Source organism: Emydura macquarii, unplaced genomic scaffold (assembly GCF_026122565.2).
Source record: "Emydura macquarii macquarii isolate MOO-44397 ecotype Brisbane River unplaced genomic scaffold, CSIRO-AGI_Emac_v2 contig_2473, whole genome shotgun sequence".
NCBI classification, from domain to species: Eukaryota; Metazoa; Chordata; order Testudines; family Chelidae; genus Emydura; species Emydura macquarii.
In genome coordinates, this window is record NW_027132610.1 from 2,212,907 (window position 1) to 2,228,355 (window position 15,449).

A 15,449-nucleotide genomic window follows, 5' to 3' on the forward strand; every position below is an offset into this window, starting at 1 on the left:
GCGGGCGCAGCATGGCGCAAAAACCGGGAGTGGCAACGGTAATAAACGTTTTTGACAGCGACTGTGAGGGTGGCGCTCTTCCTTTTCCCCGGGAGCTCGACCCACCCTTTCGAAATAAGCTTCGGCCTTACTACCAGGCTTGGGAATCGATTACTACGGACCGTTGGGTCCTAGGGGTGGTCCTTAAGGGTTACGCCCTTCAGCTTACGGCCCGTCCCCCGGATTCCCCTCCCATTCTATCCCCTATGAGGGACCCCGCGCATAAGCAGCTACTCATTCAGGAGGCACATTCACTCCTGAGCCTCGGTGCAATTGAGGAGGTCCCGGAGAGGGAAAAAGGAAAAGGATTTTATTCCAGATATTTCCTGATCCCCAAGGCCAAGGGCGGCCTAAGACCGATCCTGGACCTCCGCCGTCTGAATAGATATATCAGACGTATCAAATTTCGTATGGTTTCCCTAGCCTCCATAATTCCGTCATTAGACCCAGGGGATTGGTACGCGGCCCTTGATCTAAAGGACGCCTATTTTCATATCTCCATTTTGCCAAGGCATAGGAGATTCTTGAGATTCATGATAGAAGGAGGTCACTATCAATTTGCGGCCCTCCCGTTTGGCCTGTCATCAGCCCCGAGGGTCTTCACAAAGTGTATGGCTGTAGTGGCAGCCTACTTACACCGTAGGGGAGTTCAGCTCTTCCCATATCTGGATGACTGGCTCATTAAGGGCAGATCCAGGTCTCAAGTGCAAGACAGCCTGGAGTTGGTCTGCGCCACATGCACCAGACTGGGGCTCGTCATTAATGAACAAATGTCCACTCCTAGCTCGGTACAACGCATTGACTTTATTGGGGCTATGCTTGATGCGGTTCAGGCTAGAGCCTTCCTGCCATGATCGCGTTTCGAGGCAATGGGTCCAATTATTGCAGAGTTGCATAGGTCCCCCATGACGACAGCTAGGTGCTGCCTCCACCTATGTGGTGAGGCTAGCTCGCCTCAAACTCAGACCCTTACAGGTCTGGTTAGCTTCGGTCTATGTTCCTTCTACTCATGTACTGACCAAGGTGGTCACGATTCCCCCACAGGTGCTGTCCTCCCTTCATTGGTGGATGATCCCGAGGGAGGTGCTCAAAGGAGTCCCATTCAGAGATCTGGCTCCGTCAGTAACCCTTATCACGGATGCCTCGGATGTGGGATGGGGAGCCCACATCAGCGGCAATCTGGGCAGCCAAGGGTTATGGTCACCGATGGAGAGATCCCTACACATCAATGTCTGCGAGCTCAGGGCGGTCCGTTTGGCCTGCAAAACTTTCCTCAGATTCCTGAAAGGCAGGGCGGTACGGGTCCTCACAGACAATACAGCAGCCATGTTCTATATGAACAGGCGGGGGGGGGCGCGTTCCTCGGCCCTGTGCCAGGAAGCCACGCGTCTCTGGGAATTTGCAGTGAGGCACGACTTTCATTTGTTTGCCTATCACCTCCCGGGGAACAGGAACGACGAGGCGGACCGCCTCAGTTGGTCGTTCTCACCCAGGCACGAGTGGTCGCTGCACCAGGAGGTGGCAGCTTTAATCTTCCGAAAGTGGGGAGTTCCCCAACTGGACCTGTTCGCGTCGTCGCGGAACAAGAAGTGCCCCATTTACTGCTCACTTCGAGGTCAAGAGCCGGGCTCCCTTTCCGACGCGTTGCTAGTGGAATGGGGAGGGGCCCTGATGTATGCATTTCCCCCCATTCTGCTCCTCCCTCAGGTCCTTCTCAAGATCAAGAGGGACAAAGCGAATGTCATATTGATTGCCCCAGCGTGGCCGAGACAGTACTGGTACAGTACACTGCTCCACCTATCTATCGCCACACCGATTACACTCCCCAGGCGATATGACCTGCTCTCCCAGGACCAGGGGCGCCTTCTGCACCCGGACCTGGATTCCCTCCATCTAACAGCCTGGAGACTCTCTGGCTGACGGAAAGTGAAAGGGCCTGTTCTTTACAGGTCCAGCAGATTCTGCTTGGTAGCAGAAAACCCTCCACACAGGTTACATACCGAGCTAAGTGGAGGCGCTTTACGGGTTGGGCAGAAGCTAGGGGTATCGCACCAGCCTGCTCACCTATACAGGTGATCCTGGAGTACCTCCTATATCTTAAAACCCAGGGCTTAGCCCTGGCATCCCTGAAGGTACACCTGGCAGCTATTTCGGCTTTTCACCAACCGCTGCAAGGGAGGTCACTGTTTTCCCACCCCATGTCGGTTAGATTTTTAAAAGGGGTGGAGAGGATGTTTCCTCAGGTCCGAGATCCAATCCCCCCCTGGGATTTAAACCTGGTCCTCACCATGCTGACAGGACCTCCCTTTAAACCCATGGCCACGTGCTTCCTGTTACTCCTCTCCTGGAAGGTAGCGTTCCTGGTGGCCATCACTTCCGCCAGAAGGGTCTCTGAGATAAAAGCCTTAACTTCGGAGCCCCCCCATACGGTCTTTTACAAAGATAAGGTTAGGTTGAGGCCCCACCCAGCCTTCCTTCCTAAGGTGGTGTCCCAATTCCACTGTAACCAAGACATTTTCCTCCCTGTGTTTTTCCCAAAACCCCACGGGTCGGAAGAGGAACAGAGATGGCATTCGCTGGATGTCAGGAGGGCCCTGGCACACTACGTGGAGAGGACCAGACCCTTCCGTAAATCGTCACAGCTGTTCGTAGCAGTGGCAGACAGGATGAAGGGTTCTCCCGTCTCCACCCAGCAGATCTCTTCTTGGATCACGTCTTGCATTAAGGTGTGTTACGAGCAGGCGAAAGTGCCTTTACCAGGAATGGTGACGCACATTCGACTAGGGCCCAGGCCTCTTCGGCAGTCTTCCTGGAGAACGTGCCACTGCAGGACATCTGCAGGGCTGCCACCTGGTCATCAGTTCACACTTTCACGACCCATTATGCCATTGTTCAACAGGCTAGAGACGACGCAGCTGTTGGCAGAGCCGTATTGAGTAGAGCTGCTCGTCAGTGACTCCTACCCGCCTCCATGGGTATGGCTACACAATCACCTAAATTGGAATGCATATGAGCAATCACTCGAAGAGAGAAAACAAGGTTACTTACCAGTAACTGTTGTTCTTCGAGATGTGTTGCTCATATCCATTCCAAACCCACCCCCAGTCCCCGCTGTCGGAGTCGGCAGAAAGAAGGGACTGGGGACCGCGGGGCCAGCAGTGCCCTTTATACCGCGACATGAGCGCGGCACTCCAGGGGGCGCCTGAGCTGGCCCTGCGGGCAGGCTAAGGGAAAAGGGTTCCGGGAATCTGTGCACGGGGCGCGCACACACCTATAATGGAATGGACATGAGCAACACATCTCGAAGAACAACAGTTACTGGTAAGTAACCTTGTTTTATATGAGACTGTGCAGGACGGTGGCCCCTCAGTCACCCTCTTCCGCTGAGCAGCACGGTCCACAGCAGAGGAGACAGAGAGCAAATATTGGAATACAAATAGGGATCACACATCTCCTCTTCTTCGAGTGATGATCCCTATATGCATTCCAAACACAGGTGAGTAACAAGCAGTGATCAGCGTGGAGGGGGATGCTCAGTCTCCAAGACAGGTAGTGCTGTTTGGAGAATGGCACAGCCCACAGCCGCATCTTCTGCTGCCCCCTGGGCAATGGCTTAATGGGCGGCGAAGATATGCATGAAATGCCACGTCACCGTCCAGCAGATGTCGTGCCAGAATACATCCGCCAGCGAGGCAGAGGTGGCTGCTTACGCCCAGGTTCAGTGTGCCATAATCTGGCTGAATAGCGTGGTGTTCAACAGCTTGTAGTACACATATACGCAGGCGGAGACCTATATTGAGATACACTGGAAGGAGAGGGCCTGGCATGGAGAGGCATGAAAGATATGGGTTTTGTTGAGGTAGAATGCAAGTGCGCGGTGGACATCAAGTGAGTGCAGGATCCTATCCACAGGAGTGGTATGCACCTTAGGATGGAAGGCCAGGAGGTGAATCGACCAATCGAGGCGGAACTCTTAGACCAGCTTTGGGAGGAATTTGGGATGAAGGCATAAAGAAACCTTGTCTTTATGAAACACTGTGTAAGGGATGGTCGGTCATCATAGCTACCAATTTGCTGACCTGCCAAGCGGAAGCAATAGCCACAAGGAAGATGACCTTCGTAGAGAGGGGGGTGAGGAAGCATGTGACCAGAGGCTCAAAGGGGGGTGAGGGCGGAAAACACAATGTTGAGATCCAGGAGGCTGTGGGTTTGAGCACTGGTGGGAAGCTGTTCTGGTGGGCAGTGGTGGTGTGAGGAAAATACTGAGCGCCCGTCCACAAGTGGGAGGAAGGCACTAAGCACCACCAGGTGAACCCAAAAAGAGCTGAGGATAAGGCCTGAAGTCTTGAATTCTAGGAAGTAGTCCAGGGTGGTCGGGATGGAGATGGTGTTGAGGGGAAGGCAATGGCACTGAGTCCAGGAGGTGGACCGCATTTCATTCCATTTCACCGCATAGCATGTTCTTGTGGGGGCCAGGTTACTGTGCATAAGGATGTGGTGCACTGGTGTTGAACAGGCATTGTCTGTGCACAAGCCACTTTCTAAAAACAGGCTGTAAGATGAAGAGGGGCAGGATTGAGATGGTGGACTCTGCTCCAGTCCTGAGTGAGGAGGTACAGGAGCATGTGGAGGTAGAGTGGGGTGGCGGTGAGTCTGAGGAGGTCTGCAAACCAAAACGGACAGGGCCAGAACAGTACTATCAGTATGACCATGGCCCAGTCCTGGTAGATGTTCTGGAGGATCTGGGAAAGAAGGCATAACGGAGTTCACCACGCCAAGGCAGGAGGAGAACATCATCCTGCAAGTCATGCCACATGGCCCCTGATAACAGTAGAGGGGGAACTTGCGGTTGTCACATGTGGCAAGAAGTTCCCAGCGAGGGGTGCCCCAGATGAGGCAGATGGAGTGGAGAGTGGGGTCGTGGAGCTCCCACTCATGATTGAGGTACCCGGTCCGGCTGAGTGTGTCCGCAAGGGAGTTCTGCGTACCCAGGAGGTACGCTGCATGGAGTGTGACATGGTGGCAGATACACCAGTTCCAGAGGCGGAAGAATTCAGCAGAGTGACAGGGACTTTGTGCCCCCCTGCCTGTTGATGTAAGCCACCGCTGTTTTATTGTTGAAGAGGAGCTGAACATAGGTGCAGATCAGTGGCAGGAACACGCAGTAGGTCAAGCAGACTGCCTGCAATTCCGGGACATTGGTGTGCATGCGGGCCTCTCACTAAACTCCCTCCAATCAGCACCTTGGAAGTGTCGGTCTACCAGGTGACTGAGTCCCAACTGTGGGACAAGTAATGTGGTGTCCAGGTGAGTGTTGTGAGTTCTGAAGACCAACAGGTGCCACAGCTGGAGGCAGCGCATGTGCAAGAGGGCAAGTGGCATCACATAGGTGCAGACTGCCATGTACCGGAGGAGACAAAGGCAATGACGCTACGTGATGCATGGTTTCTGGCATAAATCTGCCACCCCAGCTGTTAGAATGCCGAAGCAGTCCACCAGGAGAAAGGCACGAGCCACCATGGAATCTAGGTCTATGTTGATGAAGTTGATCATCTGTGTTGGGGCAAGCACTGATTTCTTCTCGTTCATACAGGTGCCAAGATTGGCGAGGAGAGAGTGGAGTGTGCGAACAGCAGACGTAATCTTGGTGTGAGCATGCATGACCAGAAGCCAGTCATCCAGATAAGGGAACATGGAGTGCCTCAGCTGTGCCTCCACGACCGTGAATACTTTTGTGAAGACCCTTGGGGCCATTGCGATGGTGAAGGGGAAAACTCTGAACTGGTCATGGTTGTCACCATGCAAAAGTGAAGAAATTCGCAGTTGGCCAAGTGGATGTTGATGTGAAAGGATGTTTTTCACGTCGAGAGCTGCAAATTGGCTTCCTGGGGAAGGGAGGAAATGATCAGTGCACACTTCTTCTACAGAACTTGGCCTTTCTGATGAAGATATTGAGGAGGCAGAGATCAAGATATGGCGGAACTCTCTGCCATTTCTTGGAATGAGAAAGTACGCTGTGTATGCAGCCTCCTGCTGACAAAGCATTGAGCACTGGTTCTATTGTGCTCTTTGTGAGGAGGGAGTCCACCTTGTGTTCTAGAGGTTATGATGGGAGAGATCCCCAATGGGCATCTGGAAGGTGGGGGTCCTTGATGCAGAGGGAAGGTGAGATTTTCAATAGAGTAATTGTGCCATATGATCTGTAAGGACCCAACGGTCCGTGGTGATCTTGCCCCAGTTGTGGATGAACAGGGAAAGATGGCCCCCAAAAGTGATGGGGGGCTGGGAGTGGTGCTGAGGGGAGGCTCGCGGCTCTTGACTTCATGTCAAAACTGGGCATTGGGTTGCTGCTGTGGCAAGAAGGAAAGATGGCAATGGCAGGGCCGAGGGCTGGGGCAGCTGGGAGCGATGATGCTTCTGCAGAGGTTCCTGGTATCAGGAATAGGTGGCCTGATATGGTGCATATAACCAGGGACAGAAGGGTTGTCACTGTTGTTTCCAGTAGGGTGCCAGGTGTGTATCCCATGAGACTAAAACATCATCCAAGAGTCCTTCAAGGGGTGAAAGGACTCACCCGTCTTCGCCGAGAACAGTTTGTCCTCATTAAACAGGAGATCCTGGATAGTGGTCTGGACCTCCCATGGGAAGCCGGAGGACTGCAGCCACGACTCCCAGCACATGATGACCCCTGTAGTGAGGGAGCAGGACAACGTGTCTGTGGCATCAACAGCAGCTTGGAGGCTCAACTTGGTTGCCAGGTGGCCTTCCTCCACAAGAGCTTGGAAACATTGCCATTTGTCCTGCAGCAGGTCATCCAGGAACTCTGCTAGCTTGGCATAGTTATTGAAGTCATACTTTGCCAGCAGAACCTGGTAGTTGGTGATCTGAAACTGCAACCCCATGGAGAAGTAGACCTTACAGGCCAGGAGGTCTAAGTACTTGGCTGCCCAACCTAGAGGGGTACAGCCGTGCGAGTGCTATTGTGGACATTCAGTCACCATGTGTACTACCAAGAAAGCAGGGAATGGGTGGGAGAAGAGAAAGTCTGCCCTCATAGAGGAGACAAAGTACTGGCATTGTGCCCTTTTGGGCATGGCGGCACAGGAGGCCAGTAGGTGCCAGATTACCCGCACAGGCTGCAGAACGTGTCTTTAATGGGCAGCATGACATGAGATGGCCCCTGGAGCTATAATATAAATGACAACTGGTGGTGCTGGTACTGTACCTCCTCCAGCAGTATGCCTAGGTCAATAGCAACCCTCTGCAGCAGCTCCTGGTATTATTTGTGATTGTCATGGGGAATCAGGGTGTCATCCAGAGAGGAAGCAGCCATAGGGATTGGCGGAACTGGCAGTACTGGCTCTGGCTCTGCTTCAGATATGGAGCTCAACGGATCCCGTGCCAGAGCCCAGATAGAAGAGTGTCAGGACTGAGAAGGCAGGTATTGCTAGTGGTAAGCATCCTAAGACAGCCAGTGCAGCCAGGGGGTCAGATCCTGGGGTTACAGTGGGCCCCAAGGGTACTGGTACCAAGGCGGCGGTGTGGGGGCAGACCATAATGGGTGCAACATCTGTGCACAGGAGCCCAAGTTTTACCTGGAAATGGGAGAGAAGGACGGTTCCGCCTTCAAGAAGGCGTAAGAGTCTGAGGAAACGTTTGGTAGTAGGAGAGTTGTGGTAAGCAATTCTATCAAGCTTTATATAAATCAGGCAACCTATTAGACTCTAATAAATTTGGTCATTTTGTTGAAGCCCTACCATTTAACACCCTAACTTCAGAATAAGTGTGGTTTATGGACAAAGCTTTTGAAACTCAGGCTATTAAAAAATATGAATTCCAGCAAGGTCTCTGGGATGGATGGCTTTCTGGCAGATTTCTACAAAACGTTTTGTAATCAGCTATCTTCTATTCTTTCAAAGGTCTTCACTGAAACATTCCAAAAAAGAACCATGTTTCATGACACAACAACTGCTTTAATTACTTTAATATTAAAGATCAAAGATGGTTGCAACTGTGGTAACTTGCACCCCACATCTCTATTGAATACAGATTACACAATAATTCCAAAAATTTTAACGATACGACTGTACACCATCATCCCATCAATTATACATGCAGATCAGGTTGGTTTCATTAAAGGAAGATTTGCTGCTGCTAATGAGAGAAAAATTTCTCATTCAATCCAGTAACCTCTATAACGTTATTTCTAGATGCAGAGAAGACCTCTGATAGAGTTGAATGGCATTATCTGATGGCTGTCCTAAAACAAATCGGATTTGGACCAATATTCATGAATTGAGTCAGTGTATTATAGAACTCTCCCCTCACTTCACTATCTGGAATTAATGGAATTATTTCTCTCACATTTCAGCTAGAAACAGGGACACAGTAGGGCTGTCCCCTCTCATCCCTCCTTTTAAATCTCTCTCAAATTACTGGCAAGACACATACATCAGTCTCAGCCATTGAAGGCATGACTACAGGAAATTATACTAAATCATTTTATATGCTGATGACATTTTTGTACTACTGAAGAATCCATCCTCATCAGTCCCATCATTATTGAATGTAGTTAGTTTTGGAAAGATCTCGGGTTTTTACATTAACTGAAATAAATCACAAGCAATACATACATCCAAAAGACCAGATCCTTCTCAGTTTCAGCATTTTCCATTTCAAGTATGCAAGGAAATAACTTTTGGTGTTAAGATTTGTCCTAATTTTGCCAAAATTGTTTCTATAAACATGGTCTATATATTAAAAGAAATTTCCAAGGATGTAGAGAGTTGGTGTTTCCTCCGTCGATACTGACTGGGGATAACAGAAATAGCCAAAGTGAATATCTGCCCAAGATTGATTTGTGTCATTAGACTATTGCCTTTCAAGGTCTCTCCCTTGTTCTTTCTTTGAAGAAATAGGCTTATCATGTAATTTATATGGGATATAAAACAGCCTCATTTGTCACACAGGACCCTTTAATAATCCTGAGCTTTGCAGTTGCCACTTTTGTATCTGTATTATCTAGCATTTCAAATGCATCCTATTGTAATGGTTCTGCATACACTCTGGCCTGGTTTGAGATTGAAAAAAGCTTAGTTATGCCATTTGGTTCCCTCTCTCTTTTTATATACCTTAAAAGTCTTAAAGAAAAAATAATCTTTGCATGTCCATGGAGCAGCCTGTCACATATTAAGATCATTACAGCATCATATCTTTAATTCTCTTCTCATGGCACTATGGGATAACCGACACTTCATGATCAAGGCCAACTCTACACTTAAGGCAATTTGAATAAAAAAGGATTAACAAAAATTAAAGATATAATACAAGATGCTAAACTGCCTCCTTCAACTACTGTGTAACAAATATCAGTTACTGTTTCTTTTCTTTCTTTCTTTCAGCAGCTATGCTCAAGAGTTCATGCAAGGATAGGGGACAACTGGTCTGTTTCAACTCCCTCACTTTTAGAAGAATATTTAGATATATTGTAGGAATTATTTATAGGTGTCTTAATGCTTTACATTACCCTCTCAATCTCAGTCTCAATGAAAAATGGGAAAATAACTTAATATCACAATAGAAACCTGAGAGGATATCTGGCTTAATGTGAAAGATTCTTTAAGTTCTCTATCCTTGCAATTCTTCCAGAACAAGATAGTAAATAGGTACTACTGGATTCCAGAATGTTTGTTTAAGGCTAGATTGCATCTAAACACTATTCCTATGCACAAAAACACACATTAACATGTTATTTAATAAAGCTAATATAAACCCCCACAAGGAATCATCTGGATTAGTGGATAAAATTCCTTGTTAATTTCCCTTTCCTTACCTTGTCTGTCTGTCTTTAAAATGAACTATGTGAGCATAAACTATACCTTACTGAGTGTCTGGAAAGTGCCTAGCACACTGTAGGTGTTACCATAAACAAATAAGCCTAATTATTGGATCAGACTCTCAATGCCAATAAACTATACATTCCTTTCTTCACTACTATCTACATAACACCTGGGGCTGGGCTTTAATACTAAAAAAAAAAGGGAGGAGAGAGAACAAGATAAAAAGAAGTCCAAAAGGTAGTTCCTTTGAACTACTCCACCTATGACGTATTCCTTAAACATAGCCAGGTCAAGAGGCAAATCAGTCAATAGGACATCACCAATTATCTGACAAATTTCTTCAGCTGTAAAACTCAGCTAAGCCACAATTCCTCTCACAAAGAAGTCTTGCCTAAATATATCATTGGAAAAATAAAATTGGCAAATTGTTTTGATTGGTGCTTTTGGAAAGTCAAATTAAAGCGGAAATTAAACCCTAAATGGTGAACTGTAAACCAATGTCTTATTATTCAATATTAATCATGATTCATATTGTATATTGCTTCACAGCAGGGGTCAGGAAGAAATATTTCTCTCCCCTCCCCTACAGATTAGGTGCATTGTGCGGGTTTTATTTCCCTGAGACATCAGTCATTGGCTTTTATTGAATATAAGATACTTACCATAGTCACCATGATTAGAGATGCCACAAAAAAGCACCTAGACTATAGGTCTTATTCATTGTGTTTCCCATGTTTCTAAAAAGTAATATTAACCCTTTGCAGAAATATTCAATGATCTATATTGGCATATATATATTAAATAACAACAGTGGACCTCAGAGAAATTAACTGTATCTCTTTATTGTTAACCAATTAATGTTATCCAAAATAATAGATGTAATTGTAGCTTAATTGTACAACACAAAACATGATGCTAAGGGAAAAGCATGTTGAAATTTACTTCACCGAGTACTCATTAAATGTATTCTGCATCAATAAGTGTTCCCAACTATTGGTAATAACCACTCCATTCATTGTGAAAATCCACGTTTCAAATAATTATTCCTGGTTTAGAAAAATTCATACAGCTTTATAAATGGATTAGATCCATTTTAATTCTAATCTATATATTGTAGATTTATGAACAGCAAATTTAACTGGTATTTTTCAACACTAATACACTGATGTAGTAATGTTAGTGCACACATTTCAGGAAAAACCATAAAAACCCATTGGAAGTACAGTATTTCACCTGCTATGGCAAATTGTTCTAACACTTTGGAAATTCAGATGCTCATGCTTCAATACAAGAAGCTGAGATAGAGAAACTGTTGTTTCAGTGCACTACAAGTAGAAAAACTAAACTTCCACCAACCAGTGTTTTGAAGCATGTGCACAACACTTGCAACCAATCTTTTCAAGGTTAACCAGCTATTTTTAGCCCCACAACCCAAAATATATTAATGCAACTTTATACCCCTTTCATGATATCATCCCACATAGTCTGCCTTTAACTCAGCAAAATCAAAAAAGCTCATTTGAACTGTTCATAAATAATGTGAACCTATTGTGCATGAAAAAATGTTTAATAAAATGGCATATTTTAGTAGATAAGTGTAAATTTATGAGTGCATAATACCAAATGGAAGATTGCTGAACCACCCTCAGAGAAAGCAGGACTTTTCTCTCCTAGACATTAACTAGGATACTATAAAATAAAGAATAATTGCAGTTCACGTTAGTTATAAAATAGTTTCTTAAAAGACTGACTTTCTATGAATTATTTGACTCTCTAAAATTAAAAATTTTCTCTTGTTTAAATCTCCTTTTCAAGAGTTTGAGACAACTGAGCAACAATGATCAGACATCAGATACTATCACAATTACACACTGGCATCACTGAGAATTGAAGCTACAATCCCCCTTCTCCCCCCATTATAGGAATTTTCATTTGGTATAGAGAAAACCCATAAACACACTAAGTCCACACATTCCACACCCCTCCCATAAGATAGAATACCAGTGACAGGTTACAGTTTCAATGTACATCATATGCTTTTACAATTTAACTCAACAAAAAGGCAGTTAAACAGTATTCAGCACTATAAATCCATCCTGAAGTAAAACAAAATCTTAAGAATAAAGATTCCTCTCTTTCTATAGTATCACCATAAGGTGAAAGTCAATTTACACACTCAGTTTTACATGGTGTTTGAAAGACCAGTCATCATGTATATAGTAGTGAGGTAGGATACTGTCCCCTCCCTGGGACTGATGTTTTCATATGCTCCCTTGCCAGAAAGGTCCAGGTTTTCCTTATTGCAATTAAAATAATCACAAAAAAACAGGATACAAGGTTTTTGTATTTTGCTTTTTTTCTTTGCATTATTAGAACATTTCTACACATGTAAATTGATAAAGCAATACTTATTCAAGTCAATCGCAGACAACTGCTACCCACAGATAGTGTTCCATTTGAAAATCTCTGCTGGAACCTACTACCTGCCATCTAGACCTTTGTGAACAGGTAGGCAAAGAAAACCATCAATGATGACAGGACATGAAACACCCAAAGATTTCAGATCAGTGAAAAAAGTGATAAAGTCAGCAATATCAAACTCCTAAAGAGATGTGGCTACATGGAAAAATGTAATTTCAAACTGCATCACACTGAAATGGTACCGATTGGTTTTAGGTTCAGATCAAATGTTCTTTCTGACTCGGTGTTTAGGCAATACATATACACACTTGCCTGTCATGATATAGTAAGCGCCAGTCTTCAAGAGAACAAGTGGCAAAAACAATGAAAATGAAAAATTAAATGCAAGAAAATGGAAACCTTCTGCCTCCATTTTCCTCTCTGTCCCCCCCAAAAATGACAGACTGCCTTATTGTTGAATGGCTTCCCCTTAATTCGTCTTTTTACCACCATAGTCAAACTGGTCTAAGTGCTTTGGCAAAGTGGGGTGCAATCTTCAAATCTGCAAAGGCCTGCTTTTCCCTCTGCTGGTGGTTCAGCTTTATGAGAAACATATATGCAAAATAACAGCTCTCACATTGCCTCAAACTCATCAATACGTTGCTTTGTATTGCCTTGTCGGATTTGTCGAAGAGTCTTGTACTTATCACGGCCTGCTTTAACATTCTCAGCATGGAGAACATCATTTTGTGTTTTCTTGGTTTCATCTCTGGCTTGGGCCAACTCAGAACTTAGTGCCTGTGGGAATAAAATATTTGAGTTTCAACATTTTCACTACTCAGTACTAAGATTTAGGATTTCCTGACAACATCTGATCGACAGTCTTGGACAGGGATTTGCAGAACGCCAACCACAGGAATGCTTCCTGCTCTGCTCAAGAAAGAAGTGAAAATATTTGACTGTGCTGAAGCTGTTAGATACATCACGCAGACTGAGGGGATAACAAACCTGGAGACAAAAGTTCTTCACATTCTAGCATCCAAGAGGAGAATTCTAGTAAGAGCTAGGACTGCAATTTACTCTATTTTCTACTTAACTAATAGGTTGCAGCTGTTTACTTCTCTGCTTGAGTATTATGACCAGCACAGCAGGAGGATATATAAAAAATTGAGAAAATATTGCTTGTTGGTGATACTGAGAAGAAATGGAGCTCACAACGGTTTTGGAGTCTTCATAGAAAAATGGTACCCTTATGTTGTATTAGTAAATAGTCCAATGACAGAACAATCACTTTTTAAAAAAAGATAGAATAAATGAAACATTACCTTCTAGAGTCTCACCGTTTGAATGGAGATTAAAATTTTGTCCTAACAGGTTTACGGTTTTTTTGCTTTTTACATTTATAGATATTGTGAGTTACTGCTAAGAAACTCAAATACTGTTCACTAAACAAAACACTAGTTTGTACTGTACAATTTTTGGTTCAGAAATTAAAGGATTACATTTTAAAGATTATAGTGTACTACAGATTAATTTAAATTTTTAATATTTGATAGTAAATATTTGTGGTAATGCAGCATCACACTTATACGTACACTCTTTAAACTACACACCTTCAGTGTGTTACTCTACTCCACGTCTTCCTATTTGCTCAGTTTTGTGCAGTTTAGTTACAAATCTAGTAAGTGATAAAATATGCCAAGCAAACTACACATTACAGTTTCACTTAAAAGTGCTGCTTAAATACACGAGATTTTCAATAATTAAGGAATGAAAACCTAAAGGCTTAATTATACCATTAAAGCTACCACAAACCTTCATTACCTGGAGCTGTTGCTTAACACGTTCATTTTTCTGTGTCTCTGTTATCCGTTCTTCCTCACTTCTGTGGTTCATGACACCATCTGAAGACAGTTCTGCACTAGCTTCAGCATTGTTCTCATCATGTTCATCATGCTCATTCTCTGTTGGAGGAATAACTGGTGGTGGTGGTGGTAGTGGTGGAGGAGGAGGAGGAGGAGCAGACATTACAGTCTTCAGTTCTTCTTTGGTCTTTTCCAAATCCTCTTGGGCTGCAAAAGCCTAAACAATAATACTACTACTTAGCATTTATATAGTTTCATCTTCAAAGAATTAAACAGAAAATAATTTAAATGTCTACATATATGGTAATAACCATTCCTTCTGCACACTATCAGAGTCATTTATAGACTGAAACCTGTGAAGATATAAGCCGGAGTGTACAGGAATTTTGATGAGAAAGTATTTTTCTCCATATTGATTTATCACTCAATATTCTGAGATTAATTAAATAGGTATTTTTTATGCTTTGAAGATGTTGGAGAACTAGCTCTTTTGGAGCAGGATTTTCAAAGGAGCCTAAGGGAGACAAGCACATTTAAATGGGAATTGTGCATCTCAACTTAATACAGTTAAGAGTTTATTACTTTGTGCTGCCATTCTGAGGCTTCCTCTTCCTTCTTCTTCTTGGCCTCCTCTAGAAGTGCAATCTTGGCAGTGAATTCAGCAAGTTCTGCTGCCTAAAAATGACAGAATTAAGCAAGTAGGAAGGTTAATATGATACCCATTTTTGGCTCTGCAGTAGAAGAGGCAAAGCCTTTGCTACACATTGAGCTAGAATTAACTATGAGATCAAGCACTTTTCTACCTTTTAAAATAGAACTTTTAAACATAAATAAGTTATGAGACATATTCTATGCTGCGCTTCACAGGAAGCATGGCCTAGTGAAGAGGCCTTAAGGGACCTTTGCATGTCCCCAGATTCTGAGCTGGCTGGGGGCTGCCATGGCCATAGGCATGAATTAGAACAACTCCAGGAGCTCCTCAAATTCACAGCAGCCATACCTGGGCTACTTACAGGCTGGCACCACAGCCCAGAATCTCAGAACTATGGTAACCCTCCTTCTCACCCTCAGACCTGTCTGTTACAGATTGGGACTGCACGGGGCCAGAGTAGGGATGATCCTACACTGAGGAATTCTTCCTGGACAACTACAGTGCCTTTATGGTACAACATGTAGAGGCCAGGGCCCAGAATCAGTCTACTATATTTTCTTACTTTCTACCCTAAGTGATGGAAAAGGGAAAAAACTTACATAGCTATATTCACCAAATATAATATTTTCTTAAGCTTCATTTCTTTCCATTTAA

General features: G+C 44.6%; 1 protein-coding gene across 1 annotated transcript in view; it reads right to left on the reverse strand.

The window, feature by feature from the left end:
• Window positions 1-10,700: 10,700 nt before the first annotated feature.
• The window catches only part of RDX (radixin), an 80,165-nt gene continuing 75,416 nt past the window's right edge, over window positions 10,701-15,449 (reverse strand). The window contains exons 12-14 of the mRNA XM_067562821.1: window positions 14,726-14,818; window positions 14,103-14,360; window positions 10,701-13,076 (exon numbers count right to left, since the gene is read on the reverse strand). Coding sequence (XP_067418922.1) covers window positions 12,912-13,076; window positions 14,103-14,360; window positions 14,726-14,818 — 516 coding nt within the window. The 3' untranslated portion in view covers window positions 10,701-12,911. The remainder of the gene's footprint in view (window positions 13,077-14,102; window positions 14,361-14,725; window positions 14,819-15,449) is intronic.